The sequence below is a fragment of the Gossypium arboreum genome, chromosome 12 (assembly GCF_025698485.1).
Source record: "Gossypium arboreum isolate Shixiya-1 chromosome 12, ASM2569848v2, whole genome shotgun sequence".
Classification (NCBI taxonomy): domain Eukaryota; kingdom Viridiplantae; phylum Streptophyta; class Magnoliopsida; order Malvales; family Malvaceae; genus Gossypium; species Gossypium arboreum.
Window position 1 is genome coordinate 118336351 of NC_069081.1, and position 12406 is coordinate 118348756.

A 12406-nucleotide genomic window follows, 5' to 3' on the forward strand; every position below is an offset into this window, starting at 1 on the left:
TATTCGGCAGATGAAGTAGCCCTTGAAAACATAAATTCATAAAAATCAGCAAATTCATAATAAAAAAGTATTCATTCTCACATGCACCATGGCTTAATAAATCGCCGCATAGATTGGTCAAACAATCAGCAAAATAACTATACGGAAAGCTCCTTAATTAGAAAAAAAAAAAAAAAACTGTAGGGAAAGCCTACACTTTAAGGCTCAATCCACTTTATATATTCGTGCATGGGTGGCCCCAAATAGTGTAACTAACGGATAATATAAATAAAAAATATTCAATACTATGTAAGAAGTTTAGCGAGTCTTATTATTTAAGATTAGGAGCAAAAAATAAAAAATAAAAAAAATCAGTAATTTATTTATTTATATCTCTCTTCAATCATTCACCAAAAGTCTTTGTTTATGGAGATTTTTGAAACAATGTTCGAAAATTAATATACTAAAGAACTCAAAGAACAAATCATAGGCCATGTGACCTGTTGTTTAACTTATCTTATTGGAAGCAACGGGCAGCGATTAAAATTTTAAATTACAATTTACATTATTTTAATCTTCGAATCACTTTGAAAGTTAAATAATTTAATTTATGATTTTTATATTTTCAAAATGTTACTGAATATATGACAATAGCTGTTTTTTTTTTTTTTAAATTTTAGTATTGTAATATGATATCAGCAAGGATTTAAGCAATACAAGTATAATTCATCAACAAAAAACTTGGCCAAGAAACAATATGATCTGATCTTACAAGCTTCCCAAGCTGTTCGAGTTTGCTCCCTTCTTCAACAAACATGGAAGAGGAGGGACACTTTGTTCATGCCTGAAGAAATTTTCAGGATCAATCATTGTTTTTCCATTGACTAACCTGTCAAAATTGTTTTTAAAGTATTTAATACCCCAAATCTTGGCTTGTTCGTGGCTATTTTCTTTGTCATTAATTTCATTAGTCCCAATATCAAGGTCTCTGAAATTAACATACACTTCTCGCGGAGATTTTGAAACATATGGCGTCATGTAATTGTGAATTCTCCTTATCCAACTCATGAACTTCTCAGGGTTTTTATTTTCCTCTTCTTCCCAATCCACCATGTATGATATGCTGTAGAGGTTGCCAGCTCTGTGAGGAAATGGAGTTTCAGTCTCGAGAATCTCATCCATCTTCCCTCCATAAGCCACAAATACCATAATTGCTGATTGCGCTTCTTCCTTGTAAAACTTGGTCCACAATCCTTCAAATGTTGTTTCAGGAATAGGCTGTTTTACATAATCAGATTTTGCTTTAAAGAACAATTTTGAAAGAATTGACTTACGGTTCCTATTGAGTAAAGTTTCCAACGGTACTCCGATTGGAAATTGGGTAGAGTAAAGATTAGATTCAGCCCAACCCATTTCAAAGCAATCTTCTTTCACTATTCCAAGTTGAGGGAATTTCTCTTCCATCAGTGGAAGAAGCTCATCAGTGCTTCCAAGAAATACAGCTCTAAAACTTGCTTGAATTGTCATCTTCTCATTTTCATTTGATTTCACCCTTGATATACCAATGCTCATGTGGATTTCTTTGGGAAGCTTGTGCGCAATATACTGCCATCGATGAACAAGTTTGGTTGCATTTTGCTCTAACGTTTTGCTTACTGTAAAAACAGTAACAATAGCTGGAACTGCAACTAATTTCAATTTCCAAGCAAGGACTATCCCAAAGCTACCCCCACCACCACCTCGAATGGCCCAAAACAAATCTTCTCCCATTGATTTTCTATCAAGAATTCTCTCTTTAACATCGATTAAACGAGCATCGATTACATTGTCAGCAGCAAGACCATATTTTCGAAATAATAAGCCAAAGCCACCTCCACTCAAATGCCCACCAACACCCACGGTGTGTCCAATACCAGCAGGAAAGGCAAGCGTTCTACTTCTCTTAGCAATTTCATAGTACAATTCACCAACTTTTGCACCGGATTCAAACCATGCTGTACCTTTTTCAACATTAATCCGAACGGATCGAAGATTCAACAAATCGATCACCACAAACGGAACTTCATAAGTTGTAGTATAAGAAAGACCCTCAAAATCATGACCCCCACTTCGAATTCTGAGTTGCAGTCCATGTTTTTTGCAACAATGAACAGTTGCTTGGATGTGGGATGCGTGGAGTGGTGTTATAATGACCAAAGGTGTAGGCGTAGATGGTGTTGATAATCTGAAATTTTGAGCTGATGACTTCAAAACAGAGGAGTATGATGAATTATGTTGTGTGTAAACGAGTTCTGATATGGAAGAAGAGTTGTGAAAACGAAGGGAAAGGCAATGAAGAAATTCCTCAGCTGGCTGAGTTGAATCACTAATTTTCCATGACAAGGAAAATAAAACAACAATAAGAAATGGGAACATGTTATTAGTAACCAAGTAGGATAAACTAAAGTTGGTTTCTGGGTCTAGTTATGTTTAGAGTGCAATGAAATGTGTATTTCAATAATGCCATAATACATACTTTTTTAAAATTATAAAACTAAGAATCACCATAAAGACAGTTCCAATACAAACAGCAAACTTAAATTAAACTAGGAGATTAAACAACATATAAATACATGCAATATGATAGCATCAAACACTAAATTTTCCACAATTTTCAAGTAATTAAATAACATGTTAACAACGTTTATATAAAGTAATAAAGGATTGGCCGTGCAAGCCAACTGTGTTCCGGGCTGCCCCTCCCTTAGCTGTAGGGGTCACGGAGGGTCTTTTGCTATCTTTATTTCAAGCTCTTTTGTATAATCTAGATCTAATCATAGGTTGGACAATTTGTCTAGACTCGAGGATCCGTCTGAAAAATAAGAGAATTTTAGAAAAAAAAATATAAGTTCGAAAAATGGATTTAGATAAAAAAAATAAAACTCGTTTTCTAAACGAGTTGGACCTCAAGTAAGATTTTTTAGTTAGGGCCTGACTTGGTCCGAATTTGCCTAAATTTTTTCATTGTTGTTGTTTTATTATTATCTTAGTTCTATTTTGTTATTGTTATTTGAATATTGTATAACTCTTATTTTATTATTAATTTTGCTACTATCTTTGAGACATTTGCTTGTTAACTTGTAACTATATTAGTATTATTTAAGTATAAAGATTTTTTATTGTATTTTCAATTTGTTAGAAATATTTATTTTAATATTTTTAGTGTATTTGATGTATTATATTTTTAAAATTATTTTATAAAAATACAATATAAAAAATTAATCTGCATGATTAGGCTCAAGTTTAACATTTTTTATCTAGGTTAGTTTTAAACAAAATTTTAAATTCATTTTTCAGATGGACTTGGCCGGGCCTAGAAAATATAGATGAAATATATATATATAATGACTTACATTACTGTTGGATGTTTTGATAGATGAAAGTCCACCTTTGACTTTTTTCAATCATGGACAAGTGTTAAATAATATGTTTATTATATTATTTCAAATGAAAGTAGAGTTTATGACATGTTTTGATGACATAATTCACACACAATGGATGTAGAAATTTATTTCATGACTTGAAATATTTTTTCTAGAAAACGAAAATATTCCAAAGCTACAAAGCTATTTTTCCATGAAGGAGAAAGCTCAGGAGCAAAAAGTGTTTAGAAAGCATATTTAGATTACAACAAAAATTAATTAAAGGGGTATTATGTAAATCGAGATATGACGACGTAACACTTTATGTTTAATTAATGTATTTTTAATATTAAATTAACATATTTTTGTTTATTATGATTGTATATGCACATACATTTTTAAATTTATTTGTTAGTAAGAAGGTTTTTATAAGATATTATTGTGACCATGATGTAATATGTATATTACTTAAAAATTTATCATATTGAGTTATAATGTTATTGTAATGACCTAATTTTCAGTGGTATCGGGAATAGAGATTTGAGATCACTAAATCCGATGGGTGAGTTGAAAATTTAATAAATTAATACCTATGAGTCAAATGTGAATATAAAAGCATTTTTTGAATTAGTAAATTTGGTGATTTAAAAGAATTAATTAGGTAAATTGGGTCGAGAATGAGGTATCGAGACCTCGACTTCATAAATCGAGCTATAAATATTGTTAGAGATATTTATGGAGTGTTGGTGAGGTAGTAATAAAATCTAGTTAGAAAATTTTGACGTTTGAGTGGTTAATTAAATAAAAAAGACTAAATTGAAAAGGGTGTAAAAGTTGCTAAAAGGATTAAATAGCTCAATTGTCAAATGAGTAAGGACCTAAAGTGAAAATAAGCCCAAAGGAGATATTTTAGGCGGCAATAGCTGAGAAAAATCAGGAAATGGGTGAAATAAGGGAAAAATTGGAAAATTGACAAAATTGGCTAAATAAAAATGGGACTAAATTGGAATATCTAGAATTATCTTCATTTCTCTTCATATTCATCAGCTGAAAAACAGCCATGGAGGAGGGTTCAAGCTGGTTTTCATACTCGAGCTTCATGTAAGTTTAATTCTTGCTTTCTCCTTGAAATTTTTATGTTTTTAGACTTTTACAATTGGGTCCAACTTACTATTTCATTAGTTTTTGATTCCATGTCTAATTTTTGAAGTTGTTATGGATGAGTGCTGGAAGTATATGATGATTTGGCATGGAATTAGAGCTTTAAATTGTTTATATTCTGATTTTATTGAAAGAATTGAATAGAAAGTGAATGTTTGGGACCTAATTGTAAAAGAGTTTGAAGTTAGAGTTTTATGTGGAAATTCTAAATTTCAATTGTTATGAAATAACTTATAATGTCTAGAAAAAGTATTAATTGAGAAAATTATCTTAATTGAGGGGTTAATTGAGAAAGGAGTGAATTGTATGAATTGTGAAATTTGGGGTAAAATGGAAATCAACATTTTGCACTAAAATTGTTTTAGGCAGCAGTAGTAGTTTAACTTTGAAAAATCACCAAAAATTGTATAAATCGAATTAGAGGATGAATAAAATATGAAATTAAAGCTTATTGAGTTTAGTTTCTTATAAAAGAAATTATGTAAGCAATGGAATTGTAAATCATGAGATACAATAACTTTTGTGAGACAAGGTCAGAATGATTTCGGGTTCCCCTATTCGGAATTTGGAAAATCATAAAAAATTGGATAAAAATAATTAGAGGCTTAAATTTATATGTTTAGAATCCTGAATGAGTCTACTTTCAATAGAAAGAAATGAGGACATCATTCGAATCTTGTACGAGAAGATAATTAATTTTTAGTGAAGAAGGGTCGGAACTGTTAGACAGCAGAACAAGGGAGATTTCAATGAATAAACTGTATTAATTGGCCCAACAAAAAATTATAAATTTTTTATGGTAAGAATAAATATAATTCTAGTTTCTGGGAAAATTTATGGATCTTAATTTGGAGTTCTGTAGCTCAAGATAAAAATAATTTAGTGACTATGATACAGATGGACAGCTTGAATATTCACATAAGTAGATAGTGAAAATTATGGATAATGTTACCTACAAGTGTGTTGTTTATACTAAGGATGTGGATGGAGAGGAGGAGGAGGAAAATATACAAAAATATATGAATGACTCGTGTATAAATTGATCACATGCCCGATTATAATTGATAAGTGTTGGATTAGAAATGATATAATGTTTTATTTGGTATATTTATTATGAAATTATGATTATCGTTATAATACAAAAATTGAACTTGTGAGTTTATATGGCTAAATTTTAGTGATTATTTGTTAATTTTATGAATTTCATGATGTGTTATTTCATATGTATTGATGATAAAACCGTGAATAATGTAAAAGCATGAAAATTGAATAAATGATCAAATTGAACATTTCAATTCAGTGACAAGATGAATTGAAGGAAAAGACCATGGTTGGACCACGGAAACAAGTGATAAGTGATAGCTTCGGCTACACTTATCTGATCAAGGAAAAGTGAAAGTGATAAGTGATAGCTTCGGCTACACTTATCTGATCAATGACAAATGACAAGTGAAAAGTGGTAGCTTCAGCTACCTGATCAGTGAAAAGTGGTAGCTTCAGCTACCTGATCAGTGAAAAGTGGTAGTTCCGGCTACCTGATCAGTAAAAAGTGGTAGTTCCGGCTACCTGATCAGTGAAAAATGGTAGCTCCGGCTACCTGATCAGTGAATAGTGGTAGCTTCGGCTACAAGTGACAAGTGACAAGTGATTTTCATATAAGACCATATCTGGGATATGGCATCGGTGTGATATATGCTACTGTATAAGTGTAACACCCCGAACCCGAGACCATCGCCGGTGTCGGACACGAGGGGTTAGCGAGACAAATCCTCTTAAAGTACCGACCAATTTGGCATTTCCGGACAGGCTGGAAAACTGCGTCACTGTCGCCTTAAAAATCATATCTCGAGTTTCAAAACTCGGAAACTGATTTCGTAAATTTTCCCTGAATTTAGACTCATATATCCATCCATGGATTTATTTCTAGAATTTTTGGTCGGGCCAAGTGGTACAGTTTATTAGTTAAAGTCACCCATGTTACAGGGGTCGACTACACTGACCTTCGCATGTTACAACTTGAATATCTCTCTGTACAGGGCTTCAATACTGGTGCTGTTTGTTTCTAATGAAACTAGACTCAAAATGGAATCTACACATATAAGGTATGACTTCTAATTATTTCTAGATAATTTATAGTAAATTTTCAAATTCGCGACAGGGGACCCAGAAACCGTTTTGGCCCCGTCTCACGAAATATCGAATATCTCTTAAAATACGCCTCATATGGTCGTTTCGTTTCATCCATATGAAAATAGATTCATCAAGGTTCAATTTCATAATTTATTCACTATTTAATTCTACTTCTACTATTTTTAGTGATTTTTCCATCTCACCTCGCTGCTGCTGGCAGCATCTGTTACTAAAGCAAACAATGACTATTTCATAATTCTTCCATGGCCAACTATTTCATCATACGTAATGCAACTATGGCCACCTTATCAAAATTAAGGTTTCTAAGGCTCGTGACCATAGGTTTTGAAATCACACTCAACCGACCACATAGGCCATTTTCGCATGGCTTAAAGTTTACAACCCACAATTCAACAAAACAAAATAGCCTATACATGCCAAACGTTCTCCTAGTTCAACTACGAAGACAATACCAAAAGATTTCCAGCCGGTGTGATGACTTCAACGACGGTTCGAAGCACGCATAAACGACACGAGTCCAAGAGACCTAAAATGGGTGACAAGAAAACACCGAGTGAGTTTATAACTCAGTAAGTCATAAGCATTCATCAACCAACCATTAATAAAATTATCACAACATGAAACGATAAACGAGGCTAGGTACTCCATCCATATCGAAACTATACTATAATTCCTCGGACCTTTCGGTTCAATCTCATACCAAGTCATACATCCACATTTCATATTCTATACAATAAGATATTTGAGGCATTTTCACACACCAACTCATTTTCACCACAATCATACAATTGCAATCATCACATAGATTTAAAGCTTACCAAGCTCAACCCCGAGCATGAACATATTGCCTATTCGTCATGAGCTCAAGGTACTTACCTGATCCGCTGTCCGGGATTAACTCGGTAATGTCGCACACTCAGTAACAATTGTAATGCAAGAGCATATAGTGAATCCGCACACTTAGTGCTATATACATTCAGCTCGCACACTTAGTGCTATATAATCAAACTCGCACACTTAGTGCTGTACAATTTTAAACCCGCACACTTAGTGCCAATCTTGTCACCGTGTCCATTTATACCCGCACACTTAGTGCCGAGACCAATACCTTATGCATTTTGCTGCCTTTATACATTCAACAATGGCATCATTCCATACACATACATTTCCATTTACACATCAACTCATTTAAACACATTTGCATATATATTATGATCATTCAAATCAACACCAAATATATGCTTAATGACTTACCTCGTGTTGGGTAAAATAGTTCCAAGTCGGCTACTCGATGACCTTCGTCTTTCCCTTGCTTGATTCTCCTTCTTTAACTCCTTGAGCTTAATCAATAAATCACTAGTTTAACCATCTTGCTAAACATTCATAATTCAACTACACATGCATATGTATGCTTGTATATTCGGCAACCATTCTTACTAATCGCCCATTTGGTCGATTATACACCTAACTGAATATGCACCAAAAACTTGATTCAACATTACCTACATACTCACTTTAATGGCCGAATATATATATATATGTACAATGTCAACTAACATCTTTTAATCACCTAATTTCATCTCATGAACATTTAATCAAATTTTCCCAATCTAGCATATATTTTCACATCCATTTGTAACATCATGTACAAACACATATACACATATATCAAAACACAAATTTTACCTATCATGCAACAAGCATAAATCGCACTTATGAGCATGCCATGGCGAATACATCCCACACCATCCCCTTTCAATTTTTGGTCATGGTTAAACAAAGAAAACTCCATGTCTTACTCAAGAATGCTAAAAGAAATTTCAAGAGTAGTCAATCCATCATTACATGCATCATCAACAAGCTTCACATTTAGCATGCAATGGCTTTAACACAATATCAACCTTGGCCAAATACCATTTCCATGGCATAACAAGGATTTGAACCATGGGCTAACATGAACATCAAGTTAGCAACTAAAACATGCATGAATCTCATGACACAACCTCAAACATACCTTAATCTTGACACAAGTATGACCAAATCTCCTTCTAGTTCTCTTCTAAACCAAGCATGAAGCAAAAATCCTTCCTTTTTCCCTTAGTATTTTCGGCCAAGATTGGAGAATGGATGAACAAATTTTTCTCCTTTCTTTTTCCTCTACTCACGGCAACAAGGGAGGGGCATCCATGCTCATTTTTTTTTTCATTTCATTATTTTTTCTACATGATCCACTAACTAAACATGTTGGAAACATGTTCCCTTGCCCATATTCTTGTCATGGCCGGCCACTCTTCCCTTTTTTTGGGCAAATTGACATGCAAAACCACTCTTTTGCATGCATGTACTATTAGACCATTGTAAGATTAGCCTATCACCTTCCAACAATGTTTCATACAAGTCCATTTTAATAAATTCACATAGAAATGATCAAATTAATGCATGAAACTTTCACACATGCATTTACTAACATCATAAACATAGAATATAACCTTTAATTACTTATAAGACTCGGTTTAGTGGTCCCGAAACCACTTTCGACTAGGGTCAAATTAGGGATGTCACAACTCTCCCCCACTTAAGAAATTTTCGTCCCCGAAAATCTTACCGGTAAATAGGTTTGGGTATCGCTCTTTCATAGAGTCCTCGAGTTCCCAAGTGGCTTCTTCAATTCCGTGTTTATGCCACAACACCTTCACTAATGGGATTTTCTTATTGCGCAACTCTTTTACTTCACGCATCAGAATGCGAACCGGTTCCTCTTCATAGCTCAAATTAGGCTGAATCTCAATCTCAGACGGAGCGATTACGTGCGATGGATCAGACCTATATCGTCGAAGCATCGAGACATGGAAAATGTTGTGGATCCTTTCAAGCTCAGGGGGTAAAATTAATCGGTACGCTACTGGTCCAACTCATTCGGATACTTCATACGGACCGATGAACCTCGGACTCATTTTTCCCTTACGGCCAAATCTAAGCACCTTCTTCCAGGGTGAGACTTTGAGAAATACCTTGTCTCCAACCTGATATTCAATGTCTTTCCTTTTCAAATCCGCATACGACTTTTGGCGATCCGAAACAGCCTTCAAACTTTCACGAATTACTCGAACGTTTTGCTCGGCATCCTTAACCAAATCAACCCCGAAGATTTTACCTTCACTAAGTTCAATCCAGAATAGTGGGGTACGGCATTTACGTCCGTATAAAGCCTCGTAAGGCGCCATCTTAATACTTGATTGAAAGCTATTGTTGTAAGCGAATTCAACCAAAGGTAAATACCGTTCCCATGAACCACTAAACTCAAGGATGCAACATCTCAACATATCCTCGAGTATTTGAATTATCCGTTCGGATTGACCATCGGTTTGGGGTGAAAAGTGCTAAAATGCACTTGGTACCCAAAGCCTCTTGCAATTTCTTCCAAAATCGCGATGTAAATCTTGGGTCTCTATCCGACACGATAGAAATAGGCACCCCATGCAATCGAATAATTTGGGAGACGTATAATTCTGCCAATTTATCAAGCGAAAAATCCGTGCGACAGGAATAAAATGAGTAGACTTGGTCAGTCTATCAACAATGACCCAGATCGCATCCTTCTTACTCACGACAATGGCGATCGGATACAAAGTCCATGGTGACTCGATCCCATTTCCACTCGGGTATCGTGATCGGTCAAGTAATCCCGATGGCACTTGATGTTCCGCTTTCACTTGTTGACATATCGACACCTTGAAACAAATTGAAATGTCTCGTTTCATACCGGCCACCAAAATTGGCATTTCGGTCATTGTACATTTTAGTACTACCCGGGTGGATTGACATTCGACTACTATGAGCCTCGTTCAAAATCATCGAAACAAGTTCCGAATTCCTTGGAATACATAATCGACCCTTGAACGTCAAGCAATCATGGTCGTCAATCTGAAATTCCGATTCCTCATTCGAAACACATTCGGCTCGCTTAGCGACCAATTCGGCGTCGACCTTCTGAGATTCAAGTACTTGATGAATCAATAACGGTTTGGTCTCTAATTCGACTACTAGTACCTCATCGGGTGAAACGGATAGATGAGCATCCATCGCTCTCAAAGCAACCAGTGCCTTGCGACTTAAAGCATCGGCCACCACGTTGGCCTTTCCCGGGTGATAATCAATGATGAGTTTATAGTCTTTCAACAACTCAAGCCAACGTCTTTGTCGCAGGTTTAAATCTCTCTGAGTCATCAAATATTTTAGACTCTTGTGGTCCGAATAAATGTGACACCTTTCTCCAAACAAGTAATGCCGCCATATCTTCAAGGCGAACACTATGGTCGCTAATTCAAGGTCATGGGTCGGATAGTTTCTCTCATGCGGCTTTAGTTGTCTCGACGCGTAAGCCACAACTCGACCTTCTTGCATCAACACACAACCTAACCCAAGCAAGGATGCGCCATCAGATATGACAAACTCTTTCTGGGACTCACCGTACTAATCTTGGGGCCTCGGTTAAACAGTTTTTAGTCGATCGAAACTTTCTTGACAAAGCGTTCACCACTCGAACTTAACATCTTTTGAAGTAGTTTTGTCATCGGTGCAACTATCATCGAAAAACCTTTCACAAATCGTCGATAGTATCCGCAAGCCCCAAAAGCTCCTAACCTCGGTAACATTCCTTGAGGTTTCCAATCGACTATGGTCGAAATTTTGTTCGGGTCCACCCGACACCGTCGCGGACACCACGTGCCCCAAAAGCTAACCTCTTTCAACCAAAATTCACATTTCTTGAACTTTGCGATAATCGCTTATCTCGTAAGATTTGCAACACTAGCCTCGGTGTTCAAGATGTTCATTTCATCTCTCGAATAAACCAAAATGTCATCGATAAATACAACTACGAACCGATCCAAGTATGGCCTGAAAATTCTATTCATTAAATCCATAAATACCGCAGGGCATTAGTAAGCCCAAACGGCATCACCAAGAATTCGTAGTGACCGTACTCGCTCTAAAAGGTCTTGGGTATGTCCGATTCTCGGACCCTCAACCGATAGTACCCGACCTCAAATCTATCTTTGAAAACACCGAGGCTCCCTTTAATTGATCAAACAAATCGTCAATTTGTGGCAACGGATATTTGTTCTTTATCGTCACTTTATTCAACGGACGATAGTCGATGCACAATCTCATAGTTCCATCCTTCTTCTTCACAAACAATCTTGGTGCGCCCCATGGAGAAAAAACTCGGTCGAGCGAAACCTCTATCCGTCAATTCTTGCAATTGAACCTTCAATTCCTTTAATTCCGTTAATGCCATACGACACGGGCTATTGAGATCGGCGTAGTACCGGTACAACTTCGATGTCAATTCCACTTCTCGAACCGGTGGCAATCCGGTAACTCCTCGGAAAAATATCTGAATACTCACAAACCATCGGTACCGATTCGAGTTTCCTTTCCGTCTCTTTACTTTCAAACACATACGTAAGGTATGTTTCACACCCTTTTTCACATACCTCCGAGCGGTCATAGAAGATATTATCACGGCACTCCTTTTAAATCAAGAGACTCGACTCGGACTACCTCATTATTTGCACTCCTCAAATCAATGGTTTTTCTTTTGCGATCCACCCTTTGCATCATGTACGGTCACCAATCCATACCAAGAATAACATCGAATTCATCAAATGGTAGAAGTATCAGATCGGCCGAAAAACAGGATTCTCGAATTA

The 12406-nt window shown here is 35.8% G+C and overlaps 1 protein-coding gene across 1 annotated transcript; it reads right to left on the reverse strand.

Annotated features, from left to right (window-relative positions):
* Window positions 1-578: 578 nt before the first annotated feature.
* LOC108478152 (berberine bridge enzyme-like 28) lies at window positions 579-2394 on the reverse strand. The gene has a single exon (XM_017780571.2). The coding sequence runs from the start codon at window positions 2392-2394 to the stop codon at window positions 748-750; it is 1647 nt and encodes a 548-aa protein (XP_017636060.1). The 3' UTR covers window positions 579-747.
* Window positions 2395-12406: the final 10012 nt, after the last annotated feature.